The sequence below is a fragment of the Aptenodytes forsteri genome, unplaced genomic scaffold, assembly GCF_000699145.1.
Source record: "Aptenodytes forsteri isolate BGI_AS27 unplaced genomic scaffold, ASM69914v1 Scaffold412, whole genome shotgun sequence".
NCBI classification, from domain to species: domain Eukaryota; kingdom Metazoa; phylum Chordata; class Aves; order Sphenisciformes; family Spheniscidae; genus Aptenodytes; species Aptenodytes forsteri.
Genome location: NW_008794266.1, coordinates 487,015 through 507,431, shown reverse-complemented (window position 1 = coordinate 507,431; position 20,417 = coordinate 487,015). Strand labels below are relative to the sequence as shown.

The window sequence follows — 20,417 nt, the reverse complement described above, 5'->3', positions numbered from 1 at the left end:
ATTCTAACTAGATATCATCACAAACATAAAAATTGCAATTAATCTCTGTGCAGTCATGTTCAAAGTTCTCAGATTTCCTTATTATCCTTTTTACAGTGGAGTCTATGGTCACTTGAAACAGACTGCCAAACATAATCCTAGTATTAATTAATTTAAACCCATTATCATAGTTACAAAGTGGCTCTCAGAAAAATGATTCTGTTTACTAAGTACTATAGTTTTGGTACTAATTCACTGTTCTTGCTCTGTTGCAAGATTGAATCATGCTTGAACTTTTACTATACATAGGCAACATTTAAGGTGATCAATACTTAAGCTGTTCATTTGCTGCAAACCATCACTTTTTGGAACCTGCACAGGTTGGTGAACATTTAAACAGAAATGTAACCATGAGGATGACAATATTTCTCTGAACGGTGTGATTCCAGTCTTGCAGAAAGTTCATCTACAAAAGGAAAGCTCAGTTTAGTTTAGTACCTGTTTTTGATAAGCCCAACATCATATAATGAAAATTCGAAATGGAACTCATTAATGATTCTGTTCTGCTGTAACACCAGGTTTCATAATTTTGACCAAGCTTCTGTAAACTGAAACAACTGGCTGTGATATTAATTTAAAAAAAAAATATTTTACCTTTAGGTTTTAAAATCTAAAACACTAAGAGAGATACAGTTAGAATGGAGAATCATGAGGACAAGGCATAGCAAGTTTTAGGAAGAGTGGGTTTTGGCGTACTTTAAAAGTACACCAGTTCAGTTATACTGAACATATTTCGGGCACAGTTAATAAGAGACTTGACTTACAAACATAGAAACAATGTTTGTAGTAAAGCAAGGCATGGCTGCATTTCATTGTTTCAAGAGGTACTCAAGAAACTCCACTACTAATGACCTTGACTTCACACCAACAAATAACTGGCCTGCATTAGTTAAGAAAAACACAGCATGCTCAGATAAGGGGTAAAGAGTAAAACTGTAGATATTGGCTAGTTTCACTGTGGGCTTGTATTTGACAACAGTGCACAGATCACACGAGGAAGCTCCCCTTCTCAGACCACGCGCTGCACTGTGCTGGCACAGCTGTTCGTGCAGCTCCACGCATGCTGTCATGCCACATGGTAGTTCAGCTCCCCGATTCAGGCTGTCAGACACCCAGGTGTGTGGGCACAATGCAGTGGGAGACCCAAGGGCACTAACAGTGTCCCAAGGCCACTTCAGCTCACTCTGCTTTCAAACAAGAAGTACTCACATAACCTGTACCAGAACAGAAATCAATGTTTCATTTCCTTCTATGAAAAGTAATCAGTTCCACTGCTTTGAACTTGGTCACCCAGACTGACTCATCATCAGCCAAGTATCTTGCAAAGACATCTTACCGCGGCATTTTAAAAGATTAAGTAGGGAAGCTTAGGACAAACGGTGCCACTTGAATAGCTGAAAACCCCTGAAATTTCCTCAAATTAAGTTTTTATCTTCACTTTCTTTTGGAAGGTCCAAAAGTTGGTTCTCTCATGCATTTTATTCCATACAGTGTTAAAATATGAATTGAGCTAGTAATATCGGTATTATTACTACAGAGAAGAAGTACTGCTCTTAGGGGAGATGGGGTACAACATATCATTTGTTAATACAGTCAGTTTCCTTTACACAAAAAAGTGTAAGAAAACAAAAAAAACAAGAACCGCACTGTAGCACTGAATGAAAGCAGGAATATTTTCACATCCACAGCCACTCAGTGCAGCAAGTGCCGTTCAATAGCAGCATTGCTCTCACTAACCCCATATACATGAGGACATTTCAACAGCATTACTGTTAAGCAGCAATGTCAGAACATTTCCGAGGGAGTTGAGAACATATCCTACAGTCAGACATTCCCTCAAATTATTGTTATGCTTTGTACTCCTGTTTTAACAATGAGCTTTCAAAGCTGTCCAAGACATGACAGAACAGAAGCATATCAATACTGTAAGATATATTAAAGTTTTAGCTTAATAAAAATATCACATTATTTCTACTGATATTTCTTAATACATATTTCATTTTTAGTTCAGCTAATGCACAAGTCTTTTTTTAATCCTATGAAAATATCTGGTACGTTAACAAAAACAGACATGCTTTTTGCATACCATTAGTTTCTGCAAATTTCTGAATATCAGCCAGAGTTTTTAGTTCTTTCCTTGGGCAAGCTGATACACACAAAGCAAGAGACTTGATCCTCTGATGTACTAGATCAATGTTGCATGGATCCAAGAAGAACACATACCTAGGGGGAAAAAAAAGGTAAATTACTTATATTTTAATTAACACTGAACAAAATCAATTTCATTTCAAACTAAAGGATTCAGCCAAGACTAACCTTCAGTCTTCCCAGAAACACAGAAAAGTGTGTCATGTACTCAACATATGCACCACAAATATATGGATATTTATATACTTCCAGATCACACAGAAAGGATGTTTAACTCTACCAGATTCAAGTCCATTCAAATGGTGCTGTGCATAAAACCAGCTGCACTTCTACCGTTCCTCTTCGCAGATACGAGTCTAAACATTCACAAACAAAGCTTCACTCCAACCTTAAACGTGACTTCAAGATTTCCAACTTTTTCCAAAAAGACCCAAGAAACCCCATAAGGTTATACTTTGCTGCAAAAAGGACGAAGTCCATAGCTATTTTAATGAATACACATAATAGCAGTAATTAAGAACAGCTTTTTGGTTTAGATTTATTTTCCACACCACTGGTCCTTATGACTGAGCAGCTTACTTCAGTATTTATTTTGAAATAAAAATTGTTCAGTATTTCTTGTTGAACTATTTAATGTTCAAGTGCAGTATTTTAAAGAGGTTCTGTTTGTTAACTTTCCATGATGCGTCACTGTCATTTAAAAACCCAATGCATGAAGTATGTATTATAGCTTCCTAGCTAACATCTTCTCCTGGCTATACACATTTCATCCCAAACGCTAACCCTACGGTATTGTCCGTCCATTCATGGTATAATACAGACGCAGAATGGTTTTCTATTCTGAAGTTGAACAAGTCTTTCAAATTCCTACAATTCTGGTGATATATTATGCATTGAAATACTCTCTTCATATTCTCTAACATCATCGTAGGAAAACACCACCAAACTGCCATATAAAATGCCATTTCTGTTTTTGCAGTCCTCACTATGGGAACTCATTACGTAATCAATAAAAATCCCTTCTGGTCCTAGAAAGCATTTAGATCCTGCCTGAACACTTCAGTCTGTATGCCAACTGCCACCTAACTTTCCCCCACAGAAAGACTGTTCTATTATCCAGTCTCAGTATACAAGAATTATTTATTAGTACGTAGTACATTCTTACTTCCCAGAAGTCCATCAAAACCCACGTCATCTATATCAACTGTAATGCGGTAATAGACTACTTGCAGTCTTAAAACATTCTCTTTCCTTGTCCACATCTCTATGAAAATTATCCAGTACTATTTGGGTTTTTTTACTTAATACTTACTGCACATCTCAGGACTCCATAGATCATGAAAGTCTAAGAAGCAAGTGCAAATATGAAAACTGTCCCGCAGACACAGCCAAAGTAACTGCATGTGAGCAATAAGCCACTAATTCCTCAGTTTTCCTTCATTTCAAAGAAAATACTCAAGTTGATACCAAGATATATAATACTTGTGTTAACTGATCACTCCTGTTACAGCTTCCTCTTCATGAGGGCAAGTTCCTGCAGTTGCTATTCCATACCGTAAGGGTACGTGGAAGGAGAATGTCTGCTGCTTTGAGGCTATCTGGCCAAAGGAGCTACAAACAAGAACCTACAGAGTCAAACCTGACCGACACGTGGTAAGGGAGGTTGTTATAGGAACAAACCTGGTCAGTCGCACTAATTGGTAAGGATATGTGGAGTGTGAGAATTCTTATCTTTCAGTAAGATTATCTGGCTAAGCACCTTGCCAAATTGTGATGATAAGGAAAAGGAGGGAGACACTCAGACATAAAACTTGACCAATTAGTGTTAATGAAAACAATAACCAGAAACAAACCCCATCAATCACAACTGATGGGCTATCAAGAAACTGCAGGCAGGGATTTGCAACTGATAAGGATGCAAACCCGAAGGTGCAGGATGCAGGAGGGGTCAGTGGGACTGTGCCAGATGCTGAGGGAATGTGCATGGGACAGGATTCAGGGAGAAACAAAGAGGGGAGGCAGACAGAAAGGGTTGTAAAAGGGGACAGTTGCGTGTAAGCTGATGTTGGTCAGTACATTGGTCTGACTGAGCCCAGCGCTTGATCCCTGCAGTCTGTCCTATGCTTTTACTAAATGCTTTCTTAACTCTCTCTGCCTAATTCCAGTCTCTATCCCATGTGCACGGATGCTGCAAGTGCTGCAAGGACCAATTGCCAGCTACTGTCAGGAGTGGCATGATGGATTCGGTGCCAGCAACTGGAGTCAGACCAGGGGTTTGGGTGCCCCAGGCCTGTGGTGTCAGCTACCAAAGTGAGTGGGGTCTCAGTGCCAGCGACTGAGGCAGGGAGGGGTCTTGGCCACCAGCCAGTGGGGTGGGAACAATGTGTGTCCCAAAAAAAACCAGCTACAGAGGTGAAGGGCTCAGCACAGGTGGCTGGAGCAGGACCGTGGGTCACAGCCCATGTGGTGCTGGCTGTTGGCAGGGGCTGAGCGTCGGTACCTTCCCTGAAGTGGGTGTGCACATGTGAAACTCACCAGCAAACTCCAAGCTGTACCAGCAGGTGAGTAGGAGGCTCTGGGTCCAGGCAGAGGTGTCAGGTGGGTGGAAGGTCTGTGCTGGTGTTTGGGGGACCTGTGAGCGTGGGGTGCCTGTGGGATGAGTGTGTGAGTGTTTGCTAGTGAGCACCAAGCTGGACCAGCTGTCAGGTAGGGGGGACCCATGGGGCAGGTAAGGGGGCCTAGGATCAGGGCAGGGGTGCCGGGTGGGCAGAGAGGCTGTGCTGGTACTTGGGAGATCCATAAATGTGCATGTGCTTGTGAACCTGGAGAGTGTCATGTGCGTGCCTGCACTAGTGACCTTCTGTCTCTGCCAGCCCAGGAGGAGGAGGGGACATCACTGTGCTTGTGTTTATTTAAGTCCCACATTGTGGGTGCTGTTGAAGGCAGCGCCTCGTCAGTGCCAGTCCGTGTAACCAGCCATGTCAGTGTCCCATGTGTGCCTGTCCATCCACATCCCTCAGCCCAGGCAGAGACCCTGGGTCCTGGGATGTATCAGGCTGGGCTCCGGTGGCCAGACAGGAGGCTCCTCCGAATGTCCCTTAACATGTATTACCTAAGGAAACCAAGTCAGGAATGTCAGCATTAACAAGCTAGAATCCAGCCCACTTCTACAGTGATTTAAACTCAAGGGCCAAGCTAGAATTTTCATGGCCAGAAGAAATTACAGTATTTCGTAAAAAACACTACAATTTTAACTCAAGCCTGAAAATTTAGAAATACAATGCAACTATAGTGCTGTATGCAGTTTTGACAGAAGCGTGCTGTGTTGGCATACCCTTAAACAGACACATGTAATTTGAACACCGCATTGCATGGTTCAGAGACAGTTCTGACAGCAATAAGGCAGCTGCAAAGCAAACTCCAAGCTATCAAATCTGTGGCTTCAATCCATGGTCTAAGAAGACAGAAGTAAGATTTTTTTAATTTCTAGCAGCTAAAACAAGACTCAAAATGCTAGGCACCAGCATTGCAGAGGAAAAGGTATTTTGGTTTTTGGTTTTAAAGCTTACTTACTCAAAGTAAGTGATTTTACTGCAAAAAATTCCATACTGTGTCACCACAGAACAGGTTTTGTTGCTCACTAGAAGAACATACTTACATGCTTTGTACTGCAATCTCAGAACAACAGACTAATCCGTTGATAAGAAAGTAACTTAGATCAGCAATACAAAGACTGACGTAAACAAAGTAATCATATTGTTAGAGAAGCTTCAACACTGCACATGAAAATTTGTTTGCTATAGGAAATTCTTTATGTAACCTAGGAAGCATCTTTATGCATCTTTATGAAGTATCAGCCCTTCAGAGAACGACTTGGGGGTACTGGTGGATGAGAAGCTGGACATGAGCCGACAATGTGCACTCGCAGCCCAGAAGGCCAATCGTATCCTGGGCTGCATCAAAAGAAACGTGGCCAGCAGGTCAAGGGAGGTGATTCTGCCCCTCTGCTCTGCTCTGGTGAGACCCCACCTGGAGTACTGCGTCCAGCTCTGGAGCCCTCAGTACAGGAAAGACATGGACCTGTTGGAGCGGGTCCAGAGGAGGGTCACAAAAATGATAAGAGGGATGGAAGACCTCTCCTATGAAGAAAGGCTGAGAGAGTTGGGGCTGTTCAACCCAGAGAAGAGAAGGCTCTGGGGAGACCTTATTGTGGCCTTTCAGTACTTAAAGGGGGCTTATAAGAAAGATGTTTTTTATGAGGGCCTGTACTGACAGGACCAGGGGTAACAGTTTTAAACTATGAGAGGGTAGATTTAGATTCGCTATAAGGAAGAAATTCTTTACTATGAGGGTGGTGAGACACTGGAACAGGTTGCCCAGACAAGTGATGGACGCCCCATCCCTGGAAGTGTTCATGGTCAGGTTGGACGGGGCTTTGAGCAACCTGATCTAGTGAAAGAGGTCCCTGCCCATGGCGGGGGGGTTGGACTAGATCATCCTTAAAGGTCCCTTCCAACCCAAACCCATTCTATGGTTCTATGATTCTTTGATCTTAACAAACCACTTTTCTCAAAATCAGTTTGTTAAAAGAATGTCTGAAATACAGCATGAGGAAAAAGTTACTTGAGTAAAAATAACTGCATGTAATTTTTTAATATGTCTACCTCCTGTCACCGTAATAAAAATAAGAAATTTTAAGCTCATCTTTAATTTTAAGCTGATTCCTATACATAAAGGAAAATAAGGAAAGAGTTTAACTTTTCAAAAGCAATGGTGTCTGAAAATATGGTCAAGTTGTCCATCCTGAGGCATGTAATTCAAAATGAACTTCACTACAACTTTTCAAAACATATCATAACTTTTTTTTTTAACAGATCTATAAGATAACCTTCCTTACGCTTTAGTACCATTTTGAGCTTATATTGCAATGTGTTTCTTTTTTCACTTCTGAAAGAAAAATCCAGATTTCTAGGCAAGTAATTAAAAATATAATTTCAAAATGACCAGAGGTTAAAAAAAAAAACAAACAACAATTTTGGTTTCTGACTGGTAGTTTACTAGACAAGTGTCCCATTACCTATTCATGCCCATGAGAAATACACCAGTCTCCTCTTCCCTTGCAAAAACAGGAAGACAAAGCATCATCATTTTGTACACTACACCTTGATTCTGGAAGCACTGTGGCAAGTCATATGAACAAGCTTATCTTACGTTCAAGTATTTTGTACACTCTTATATTTGCCAGTGTCACTGATTTTCTGTCAGCCCTCAAGGCCTCTCTTTATAGGCAAATGCGTACTTTACAGAACAGCCATTCACTGTGATCTACAAACATCTTACCACAATAAAGGAGAAGTGAATTAAGTGATCACACCCACTCTAAACAAATTATGGGTAGGGCATATACAGTTTCACTCAACCAAATTCTCTGTATGCGTGCTGCAAACTCTCCGTGGGTTTTCCCACTAACTAAATCCCAAGCATTTTCCTGAGTCAACAGCATTTATTAAGGTGGAATGCCACCCTAACTCTTCCCTATAGCTGCACATGCGCATGTTCTCGTACTTGAGTGAACAAGCACAAACCGAATTCTGTCCAAGCAGCAAAGTATTGGTGATCAAAAATCAGACTGAACTAGCATTTCAGGGACTTATATTTGGCTACCATAGTCATCATTTATTTGCAAAGAAAGGGTCATTTTTTAATCCCCTTATAACTGTCAGAACTTGAAAAGCAAGGAGCTAATTTATTATTGAAGCAGATAGGTTTAATGAGAATTCACTGCCAGGACTAGACTATAATCCCATGTCTGACTCTAGAGCACAGCCTATTAAAGCTGTACTGTGTTTTCTTTGTAAAAATAATGAGATGCCTGATTCACTCTTCGTTGATGAGACCAGGCTGTAAAATCCTCCTTCCCAACATTTCATCTCACTGTTTTCAGCATATCTGATGCACATGGATCAAATCATATCGCTGTGAGGATTCTGCTCTTCACCCTTACCACCCAGATTTCCATATCCACACAGACCACATCCATTTCACTTCCTCATTACAGTGCCGATGGGTTGCTGTCATTTACAAGGAAGAAAATGTTATTTTTACAGATGATTTAGCTTTTCTGCCTTGGACTGGGAAATGAAGACAGAATTACCCTGCAAGCAGAATGAAATGAGAATAACTTCATGTTTCCAGAACCACATTCGTAGAGCTTAAAGCCCTTTCTTTCTCTACACAAACTGAAATGTACGGGCAGGAAGAAGAGTTTATTTTTACAGGCTGTCTGAAAAGTATTCCTATAAAATAGCATGACATACTCCCATGAACTGCACCTCAGACACTGCAGGAACTCCATCTGCTAGGGACTGATGCGAAGCAGATAGTTTCTTCTGAAAAATTGCCAAGCAAATTTAAAAAGCTATACGGTGTGAGAGTGGGAAGGATCACTCGCTTATAAAAGAACTGGCCTCCTCCAAAGCTGGGTACCCTGGACTTGTACCAGGCACTTCACTGTGAACAGTTATAGAATAATCTGCCTTGGTAGAAGGTTTTCTCTCACCCTCAACCAAATAGAAATGATGATATCCTGTATGAGTGTATCCTCAAGCCATGATACCTTTATTAGAAAAACGTAACCCTTTTGAACCTTATTAAGACTTGGACAAGCAACGGGCTCTGTCTATTAACTGTTAAAAATAGTCTCAATATTTTTATTTGCTGTCTTTCGATCTTGCCTTTACAAGAGGAAATCACTTAGCAGTGGTAGATGTTTCTCCTCATGATGGCCTGATTTCTGTCACATGTAGGAGACTATTACACTATTAATTGTTACATTTCAATAGGGTGTCTGAGTTCCTCCACCTTCACACAAACTCAGATACCATTTCTTTCTAGAGGTAAGTTTAAAATTATAATTTTAAAATTTGTATTTTCTCTCACAACGCAAGAATGACAATTTTGTACTGAATACACCTGATTTTAGAAAGCACTAAAATACTTGTATAAAAAAGTAGGAAAATTACGCTGCATAAGTTTTAAGCCCTTCAACCCTCCTGGAAGCTGTGATTAGATCAAGAAATTATTCTTTTGACAGAAGATATCTGTAAAAAATTTCAGGCTATTTTATTTAACTCAAATTCTTCTGGAAACACACCTATTACCTAGCCATATTAAATCTTAAATCAGATATTTAGAAATCTTTAGTCAAGCAACTGAAAATAAGCAGATCTTAGGAAAGCATCCTTCCAAAATAATTCATGCAAATTATGGATTTTCTGTTAGTCTGAAGGTAAAGCGTGAAATAAAAGGCTATCATTCTCAGAAATTAAAGACTTTTTAGTTGTTTGAAGTAATCAACAGTGAAAGAAACATCTTTTCTGTCACTGTTCTAAGATCAGACTAAATAGTTTACTTTCTCAAGTCACCCAAGTTGTACAGATGCACTCTGAGCACTGACTGGCAGACAGACCCCAACAGACATGCACAGGTTTTCAACCCATCAGTCCAGAATTCTTGCTACTCAGCTCCAGAACTACTACTGCAGTATGTTTTTCTGCACAATAGATAGGAAATACCTGTGCTAGTTCTGACCTGTATGTGTTTTAACATGACACTGCTTAATAAGAGCTGTGTGCTGCTTAAAATTGTTCATTTTCCCCACAAGCCACTTACATATATTCTGCTCACAGTTTAAATTTTACAGTCTCATTTTCATGTGTTGGATATATCCCATCTCCCCCTAAACTCAGTGGCAGAAACTGAGCATACAACATCAAAAGCAAACCACTTCTACACAGATATCAAAGGCCTGCTCCCAAATCTGAGAATACTTGTCATACCTAAAACTAACAAACAAGATTCTTCAGTGGCCTGATACAATCTGTTACATGAAGTGGATGTTAAGAAAGGGAAACTCCTCAATGTCTTAGCTGTACTCATATTGTACATCTGTCAGCATACACTCTCCAAGTACTTTTGATGGTTGTTACAAAAGATCGTTGTTCTCTAGGTGAGAAGAGTGGAGGACAAGTAGGAATGAGTTAGCGTATCCCTTTTCCCATTTTATTGAAAACCACTCTCAAAGGAAGAAAGATTTTGCCTTTCCTGGTTTACAGAATGAAGCAACTGAATCACATACTCACTTCTTGTGTGTGAGGTCCAGACCACTGTTGACTATTCCCTCCACCTTGACATTTTTCTGTCCACAAATATTTCCGTAACTGTCGTATCCTGAAAGCAGTCTTGCAGCTGCTCCTGTAGCTATTGAAAAGCCACAGATAAAACCCTGGAGGAGGAAAGAAAACAGTTTAGTAATACTCTGACAGATGGGAAAAGTCAGTTTAGTTCGTTTCTAAGCAGAGGTTCTTTAAAAATTCTTTCAGACTGAAAAAGGAAAGACAAGGACCGTCCACAGAGATCTGTTGTGCAATTATAAAATTGAATGCAAGGCAAAAGAGGATTCAGACATCTAACACGGCATGTTATCCAAGCATAGTTAAGAATCTTGTAGGTGTTTTTTTGAGAGTCATATTGTCAGCAAGTCGTGCATGAAGCAGAAGTGAGGCTAAGGGCAGACAGTGATGGAGAGCTACGAGCAGAGCTGGAGTTGTCAAGGGTTAGTATGCATCTTAGAGGATTCCAGACAGTCCAGATTTCCTTGCTTTAAGTTTTTTTTTTCTCTTCAAATTATATGCTTTCAAAGATGAGCTAGAATGAAGAGGCCTATCTGACATAAGTTCCTTTTAAGGAAATCCTCTAAAACAAGTGACCAGGTCAAGGCCACTATGGTTCCAGATGCTGCGTTCAAATGCAGGAAAGCAACAGACGCAGAGCAAGCGAACGCAAAGTGGCTCGGTCAGAGTAATGTGGAAAATACCCAATGTCAGGCAGGTCGTGCTGTGAACTTTCAGAGATATTTCACTAGCAAAACCAAGATCAAGGCGGCGATTATGCAAACAGGAGACTGGCCCAAAATAATCATTAGCTCTCTAGCAACACCACTGACAAGGAGAAGTGAACCATCAGCTCGCTCCACTACCATCAATGAACTGTTTTTACAGATGAGGCAAGTTAAGATTTGAGAAGGAGAAGCAGAGTAAGCAGCTGAGACAAATGCGTGCAGCAACAGATGGCAGTGACAGGATCAGATGAGATGATGACAACAGGTAATGAAGTCGGCATGGAACAGTTAAAATGTGGGTGGTTTTAAAGGTCTGAAGATACAGGAGAGTGACCTTCTCTGACAGGCTATCACTATAGAGAAATTCCAGACAGCAAGCTGGTCATTATCTTTCTCTTGCTAACGCACTAATGCACTTACAGACTTAATACTCAAAGTGAAAACAAGGGCAAAGTGAGCAAAAGGCTATCACAAGTAATAATTAAAGCTGATTTCCAGCACTCACTTTCAATTTCTCAGATCCCTTACTATTCTGTAAAGGACTTACTAGCATGCATTTTACATACAGTAGTACTCAGGTTCTTGGCTGGTTCAAGAATTTTCTCCCTACACACAGGGTAAGGGAAACCATGCAATTCCTCTCCCATCTAAGCTAATTTATAACAGTGCGGGGATGCCCTCCTGACCCATCATGGTATCTGACCCTTCACGTGAAGTCCCCTAGAACAGCAACTAACAGGGTATTTGACCCAATGGGATAATTGCTCTGTGTATCATATCGCTTAGACAGGAAAATCTGGGACACTCAGCCACAGCAGACTAATTTATAATTGGGGGAACAGGTAGGTGTAGACTGAGTAGCCAGGGAACATCAAAAAAGGCAGGAAAAAAACAACCACAAAAAAGAGCTGCTGGTTTTAGGAAGTACTGTGCTTTTTACGATTTTAAGATATTCACATTACAGTGAGAATATGATTCATATGATTTAAACAAAACATTATTATCTTTGCATTTGAAGCACAGCCAATGACAAACACTTCGGGGAAAGAAAAATTTTTCAATGGAATAATTCCAAAAACCAGAGACCACCGGACAGTGGAAAAGAAAGCTGACAGCATCGAAGCCTCAAAGTCCTAAGGGCTACTGCTTGCAACACAGCAGTACAAGACAGCAAGACAGTGACAGATATTCTCTGTTTAGGAAGAACAGCATATGTAGATTCATGAAACAAAATAAGATTAAAAGACATGTATTTCTAGTTTTCACTAATCTGCAGCTCTTGGACATTTGGTTTTTTAATATAAAGTGCACAGTGTTGTGAGGCTGCCATGAGAAAGGTGATGGTTTCATCATACAGGACAAAGCTGGGATAACTTGGAAAGAAAGATCTTACCATTAGTAATATGATTGTTAATAGTAGGTGCTTCTACTAAGCATCCAAGAAAAAAACAGTCAACTGTGTGATATTCAGAATCATTGTTTCTCAGCAAAAAGTTTACTGTGATTCACAGAACCATTTACCAGACTCAAAGCTATCATTTCTGGGACATCCACAGTCACATAAAGAACATGAGTCAAGTGATACCTCACCATGCTGAAAATCACTTACAAATGAAACTGGAGTTTCAGGGGAAGAGGAGCTGGAGCAAGAACTGGCACAAACAATAAATTATGGATCCCTGCCAAAGGTCTTTGATAGTACATACTACCCATTTCTGTTCTACAGCTGATGGCTCCCATGCCAGTATACCCTGACCTTACCCAGTGACTAAGTTACTGAAGGGTTTTAAAACTTCTTTCTAATGAATGCGAACTCTTCAACTATGTAACATTCACAGAATCCTTTGAGTTTTACTCACCATTCCTACACAGAAGAGGATGAATAAGAGCAGCCATGGTACATCTGTGCAGCTGTGGTCCTCCAGAGGCTTCCACTCTCGCTTGGAGCTCTTGCGTGAGAAGAGAGAGATGAGGTTAACAACACTTTTTTAATTGTCTTCTGCTCCTAATAGAAAAAGGCAGAAAACAATTCTCCATGGCATTAACGTACAGCAGGTATTATCTTCAAAGTCCGATATAGCTGAAGCACCTTGGTCAAAAAACTAAGAGAGTGAGGCTCATGAAAGACACTTCAAAAGAAGTACCTCCACTGGAAGCTAGATCGACAAAGAATTATTTATCCAGAAAACAGGTAATTTACCCAGGAATTTACAGGCATTTATCCACAAAACAGGTTATTTTCACTTATTTTTTATTAACAGAAAAGAGAACCTAATGGCATGGAATCAACAATATCTGCAATTGCAGTTTTCCACAGCTAACTTCCAGTAATCTGCTTTCCAAGAAGGATAAAAGGTTAAACTTTTCAAAAGCTCCTGTGTTTTAAAACACTATTGACAGGTTTAACAAGTACAGTGCACATAGAAAGGAGGTAATAAATTGCTGTTAAAGGAACAGTTCTCTACCTGCTAAGAGGCAGCTGAGCTTAACATTTCAGCAAAGAAATCCCTAGTCAGTATTGCCCAGGTGCCAGAAAGGAAAGTCGTGTACTTAAAGGTTGAAATACTCAATGATGGAGGCTCTATTGCAAGGTGTTAAGAGTCAGTTGTAAGCAATTCAAATAGTTTCCTGCTCATGAGGTAAAATTTCTCAAGTGGGTATACACTGCTAAGATAATTAAAGTCTGTTAAAAACAGTCATTTTGCCATCTAGGCAAAATGTTTTTAAGAAAAGAATGATTTTAAGAAAAGAATGAGCATTGGCTGTAGCAGAAAACTAACCACCGTATCAGAACTTATTTTAACAAAAATATTGATTATAGCTACTTTAAAAACACACAGTTACACAGACAAGCTTTTTCAATTAGTTCCCAAGCACTAACTGTTCACATATATCTACTAAGACCCAAAAAATGCACACGTTTTCATACTTGAGGAAGAAAAGGAGATTGATACAGGGAGAATACAGAACAGCTCTCTTCAGAGACAGAGCAAAAGGGGTAACCTGTTCAAATTTTGAATTCCTTTTTCCTCTCAGGACTCTGAAGCATCTTCAAGACTGTTGGCAAGGTAGCAAACATCAGTACTGAATTAAAACAGAATGGCTGGACGAAATGTCAACAGCTTTAATCTCCAGTTGTATTTTTGCAGATTTTTATCAAAAAAGCTATCGCATGTAACTCATATGATATTAGCAAGGTGTTTTTTTGCTATTCATGACTGTTTTTTGCTAATTCACAAGCACAAAGCAACCTTTTAAAATAGTACCATTAGAAAACTACAAACTGGCTACAATATAAACAAAATCCTGCATGCACCATGCTTCAAAAAGCACCGTTTTCTAAGTAGTCTGGCTTTGCATTAGGGAATTCCATGCTACTTTCGCAATCTTGTATTAAGGAAGTTCCACTTGCAGATGTTACATTTATATTTTCAATTAAAACTGTGCAAATCCACTCTGACTTCTGAGCAGTCAAACTTCTTTTTATTTTACTCAATAATCAGTAGTGAGAGGTGCTAAAAGGTCACATTATGCACTCTACTACACTCATTCAACAAAACCATCTTCTGATCCTGGCAGTTCACACTTAAAACTAACACACTATTCAAATGTAACATTTACAACAAGATTGTGACATTTATATTGTTATAATTAGCATAATTATAATTACATAAAATATGTAAAGTTTCATGCTTCCTATTCCTAAATCCACTCCAAGAACTCTGGATTCTTTAGAGATTTACTTTTATTTACAAACAGCAGAGATAAATTTCAGCTATAGCTGCTCCTTAAGAGTAAGCTGCCCTTGATAAGAGGGAGCAGTAAGATGCACCACATAGCGTGGTTTGTTTGTTTTGTTGGACCTTTTTTATCCTCTCTGTACCTTCTGCAAACAAAATCTTTTAATAGGATTTTTAAAAGCCACTGGACATCCTCTGGAATAGCTCTGGCAAAGATTTAGGTTGTCTGACAAGTCACAGTTACCATAAGTAATCCATTTTATTTACTAAGTGAACTGCAATTTATACGTCAAAAAGAAACTTGAAATGCCACGGTGTAGCACCTAGTTAGAAGGTTACACAGAAGAATTCATTCTGTGTCCATAGCCTTTACTCTGCTCCAAAACATAATTACAAAAAAAAAAAAAAAAGAGGAAGGTATTTTAAACAAAAAGTACCCTTGGAGGCAACTCAGAAGGCACCAACCTTCAATTTAACCACCTAGCACACTAAGATGGTATGAAATTATACATCTTTAGAACAATGCCCTTCTCCAGTAGCCTATCCAATCTTTCTTCTCTCCAGACCTTGCTACAATCCAAGCTAGCTGTCATTATCTATCTGCTGTTTTCTTCTCAGTTGCTTGCTGGTATTCTGGATTCCCACTGAATCTTCTTCCATAGCTTCACAGCCCTTCATCCTCATCTTTGATGTTGGTGTCTATGTCTCTCTAGTGACTGCTCCCTGTCCACTCTACACCCTCAGACGTTTACTCAGACCATGATATTCATGCTTGGGCAACACAAATTGCTAACCTACGGTCAACAGAAGGTCTAACAAATGTTGTTTGTTCTGCAGTCTGGAAACTATACTTTGTCTCCATTATAACTGAAATACCATAAAATTTTAGCAGACATGCTTTGCCTGCAATCCTAAATCTGCACTTCTACTGATTTCAGCCTTTCCTCCAGACAGATTAAGGGCCTTCAGTATTTGCTGATGCAAGAAAGCTAGATAACCTAAAGGAGAAAGAAAATTTTTTGAAGTGATTTGATTCATTTTAAGTTTTCTCTTAAAACAGAGCTTTCATAATTTATGCTATGTTCTCTACGGATATTCTTGCCACTAACAAAGCACAGGAATACCTGTGCGCTGTTATGACAGCACAAAGAATCAGAAGCACTATCAGTCAAGAGTGGAAAGCAGGCAAAGGAGTGTGTCTCTCCAAGACAAACTTGCAGGTTGGGAACACTTTTCCTGCCCATAACAACTCTTCCATGCCAATTTTAAGAGTTATTTACTCAAGAACCCAAATGAGTGTCTTCAGAAGTTTATGTCTGTCCATTTTACAGAAGACTTAGCAAACTCAACACTTCTCAAAAACAAATCAGAACTGTTGGGTGCAGCACAATTTTACAATTATGTCTTAATTCCACGCCTAGAAAGTTGGATAAAAAGGGGCTATTTTCTTGGTATTCATTGCATCCAATCACTTCAAAACAAACATAGAAACCCGCCCTCCAGATTTCTTTCTCCCTGCCACTTCCAAAATATACCTTTGCAGCACCAAATAGCAGGTCTGAATTTACGTCTCTTCTACATACTGTAACATACTTCTTTACAGGTATCAGCATAGCACAAAACCAATGGTTACCACTTTCACTGTTAACTGTAATAGCTGTACTGGATGCTACCATACAAGCACTCACCTGCCCCAATCAGAGCGCAACACACACATAAGAGCACAAAAAAGTGTAAAAATACAGCATGTCAGCAGGAGACTACAGATGCAAGGAGTTAACAGAGAATTTTTTTTAAACACAAAATGTCTCATGCAATGTACAATTTGGGAGTGATGTGACTGAAGCAAGAAGCCAAGCAAAGAACATCTGCAGTATTATATATATGGATAATCAAGCTGTGGGTAAGTAGCAAAGATGTGAATAAGATCAGGATAAAGACGGAATTTGCCACCAACAGAAGACGTTGCAACATCATGAGAAGGGCAGCAGAGAGAAATCCTAAAATCTTGTTGTGATCAGATTGTATGTTTCAGGAAGAAGAAAATGAAGATGCTGCTGAGACAGACGGGCTGAATTAAGGACAACCCAGTGAACAACTGGCCTGAGTAACATCCACTGGATGAAAGGGAGACGCAGGGAGAGGTTAGACTCTAGGCTTTACTCTGGCTAGTGAGTTTAAGCCAGTAACTGGAGTATAGGACTATTCTGATTTGCATATGAACACACAGGTTGTAGGAATACAGCCATAGCTTCATTCAGGTAGTTAAGGACAAAATATAAAACCAAACCAGAAAATACAACCCTCACATTTTTCAGCCCAAAACAAGTCTCAGAACAGACCCAGGATGAAGGACGCCCCATCAAAATCCTATAGGAAGATTCCCTAGTCATGAGGAAGTCTTCCAAACTGCTAATCTAACTCCAGGACTACCATACACAGTGTTAAGAAAGCCAACAGAAGACAAAATTTTTAAGCAATGTCCACAGCCAGCAAAGCCAAACCGAGTTAAACTTCACGAGACACCAGTTACATGAGCTATACCGTTCTGGCTCAAGAGAAGGCTTCCAAGTGCAGGTGCTCCGAACTCCTGGAAGGTCCACATCCATGACAAATTGTTCATTACCCCTACTTGTAAGTAATGCTAGATAAAACCCTACATGCAGATGAAACATAGTCACCCAATATTCTTCTACTTCAGCATTTGGTTTAAATCAGTTCCATTTCAAGTAAAAAATAACAGAAAATAAGACAGAAAAGTTGAAATAGTTTTTAAATGAGATGCACACAAATAATTTCGACATTCCCTCTTAAAAAGCAGCAAATTCTTTTGGTTTAGTTTCCTTTTTTCTTTCAACCTGGTTCTAACACAAGATGAAGATGCTGCAAAACATCGAGTTTTCCATTTGCAAACATTGAGAAAAGGCTTTCATATTTTCTACGCTTAGGAATGGCCACTTTTTTTCTGTTGAATACTGAATACAAGACATGGCATTTTGATTCACCCACCTAAACAATCAGGCCTAGAATTACGAAGTTTTTTCAGATCCTAGCATACTCAGGCACTTCAGCATTTGGCCCATTCCCCCCTTAGCAGTTCATACCATGCTTTAAGGATGTGACTTTTCAGACCACTTAATGATTTCTGAAACTTCTGTTGGTTCAACTGGTGGGTTACAGTACTGCCAGACACAGACCTAGTGTATGGAAACTTCACCGCTGCTTTCACCATTTACATTCATTCATTATTTGACCTTTCCTTAAAGACTGGATAAATTCACAAAATAAATCCATCCACTACTCTCCCCTCACCACTGCACACTGAATTTTTAACCTCTTCTGGCCCTTAGTCTCCCTTCTATATTACATCCACCTTCCAAGTTTTTAATGTCTCAACCATGACAGCAACTGCATGCCCTTTAAAAAGATTTCCTCCCTAAGATCATTTACAAAATTTAAGAAAATTTAGGACGCATCTTCCTTTCACAGAACTGTTGTGTTAGGCTGTCAGATACAAACAATGGTATGCATGAATATCTGAGCTCCTGTTTGTTCCTCAAAATGGTGTCTGTGACTATTCTTTTCAGTGGGACATAGGTTTGTTTTTTAAGCACAAAACCCAGGCAAAAACCAAAGTGATAGTTCTAGAAGCCATGGAACTAGTTAAGATTTATTTCCTCTGGTCTTTCTGCACAGTACAATCAGATCCTCTGATACCCAACAAAGGAAAAGTTCTGATTATAGTTCATGCAGTGGAAACAATTCCTGATCCTCTTTTTTTCCTTCTCATTTAGGTTTTCTAACATTTAAGAATAACTCAGCTTTTGTTACAGCCGCCTTCTCTGCAGCAACAGTTTGACCTCAATCTTTCATTAGGCTCACAGGAACGCAATTGAATCTTTGAATCAACTATCACTGTTGAATTAGCTATCACTGCCAAGTTAGCAGTTAGCTAAGTTGGATCAATGATTTTTAAGAACTATTTGGGGGGAACAAGTAGTTTCTTGAAGGAATGAACTGTGTGTAATCTGTGCCAAAGATTTTTATTTTTTCTAAATGTAAGTTGCCAGCAGTTTAAATTACTACAGAAGGATTACATAAGTTAACTTTTGAAATAGCTTTAATTAATTTAGGTTTGTTTGCTCTGCAGTGTCACTGTAGAAAAACTTGGAATATTCCTTGTTATCATGTCTAACCAGTTTCAGTAATGATAAGAAGATACTGAAAATTTTGGGTTGCAAGTATTTCAGGTTTTTTTCTTTTTAAATGAAAGGATAGTTTTTATTGTACTTTTAAAAATCCTCAGGGATATATTACTGACGTAAATTACTACAGAAGGATTACATAAGTTAACTTTTGAAATAGCTTTAATTAATTTAGGTTTGTTTGCTCTGCAGTGTCACTGTAGAAAAACTTGGAATATTCCTTGTTATCATGTCTAACCAGTTTCAGTAATGATAAGAAGATACTGAAAATTTTGGGTTGCAAGTATTTCAGGTTTTTTTCTTTTTAAATGAAAGGATAGTTTTTATTGTACTTTTAAAAATCCTCAGGGATATTATTACTGACGTGGCAGTTTAAGATAATTTGTTATAAACCCCCATCCTAAGAACCACATTCATCTACCTACATCCCCTTTCAATTCTCTGTTGTTTTATCACCTTGATGCAACATCCGGATTCAGAGTATATGCGACTGTAGCTCAATACAGGAGAGTAAATAGAAATGACTGCTGTTTGTATATGTAAATCAAGGAATTCAGAAATAGCTGTGTAGCTATCCGTCTACATAGGAGACAAACAGCCATGGCGTGCACGTAGCATTAATAAACAGTGCTTAGAGGCAAAAAAAGATACTCATCCTGATTGGGATCTTTTGTGGGAAACTGCCACTGAGTCCTGCAGAACCTACCTTTCCTAGAAGGAAGGCTGGTTTTCATGAAGTGCCAGAGATTCAACTGATTGTATGAATAGCATTAAGTTTACTCCAATAGCACAGTGAGTACGTTAGACACCCATTTTACACCTACAATGCAAGTTCAATGCTTCAGAATTGGTGGGTCCATTTGCAGTACTGTGCACACCACAAAATGACACGTAAGGCATGGTCCACTCTTGAGTTCTCCTTGGGAAACGGGCAAGCCAGGTTAAAGAGGTTGCTACCAAGAAGTCATCCAGTCCAGAAGTTGTCCTGCAAGCTAAGTTTAAAACTACAATTTCACATGCTATTGAAACATCCCCACCTTGCCAAAAAAAAAAAAGGCAGTTCTTGAAACATTCGTCAGCATTTCCTAATAACCGTTTAAGGAGCTGATTCTTTACTCATTTTACGTATCTTTACAAGCTGAAGAACAGTCCCAATCACATGCTGGCCTTTACCATGAAGCATACGTCATACGAAAAAGAGGAGCCATAATTTACTAGTTTACCAAAATGTTTCCAATGCAAGAATGTAATTCTCCAGTTTATCAGAGAGCATGGCATTTTTCTGTCCAGACATGGCACACCTTTCTACACTATTCAGCTGTTTAAGAGAAGAACTAGCAGCGACTGTATATCGTCCTAGTGAAACTTCTTCCACCTCTGAACAGA

General features: G+C 39.3%; 1 protein-coding gene across 1 annotated transcript in view; it reads right to left on the bottom strand.

The window, feature by feature from the left end:
- Window positions 1-15,510, bottom strand: part of SLC44A1 (solute carrier family 44 member 1) — a 50,419-nt gene extending 34,909 nt beyond the window's left edge. Inside the window, exons 1-4 of the mRNA XM_009286369.1 lie at window positions 15,472-15,510; window positions 12,946-13,035; window positions 10,329-10,471; window positions 2,126-2,262 (exon numbers count right to left, since the gene is read on the bottom strand). Coding sequence (XP_009284644.1) covers window positions 2,126-2,262; window positions 10,329-10,471; window positions 12,946-13,035; window positions 15,472-15,510 — 409 coding nt within the window. The remainder of the gene's footprint in view (window positions 1-2,125; window positions 2,263-10,328; window positions 10,472-12,945; window positions 13,036-15,471) is intronic.
- Window positions 15,511-20,417: the final 4,907 nt, after the last annotated feature.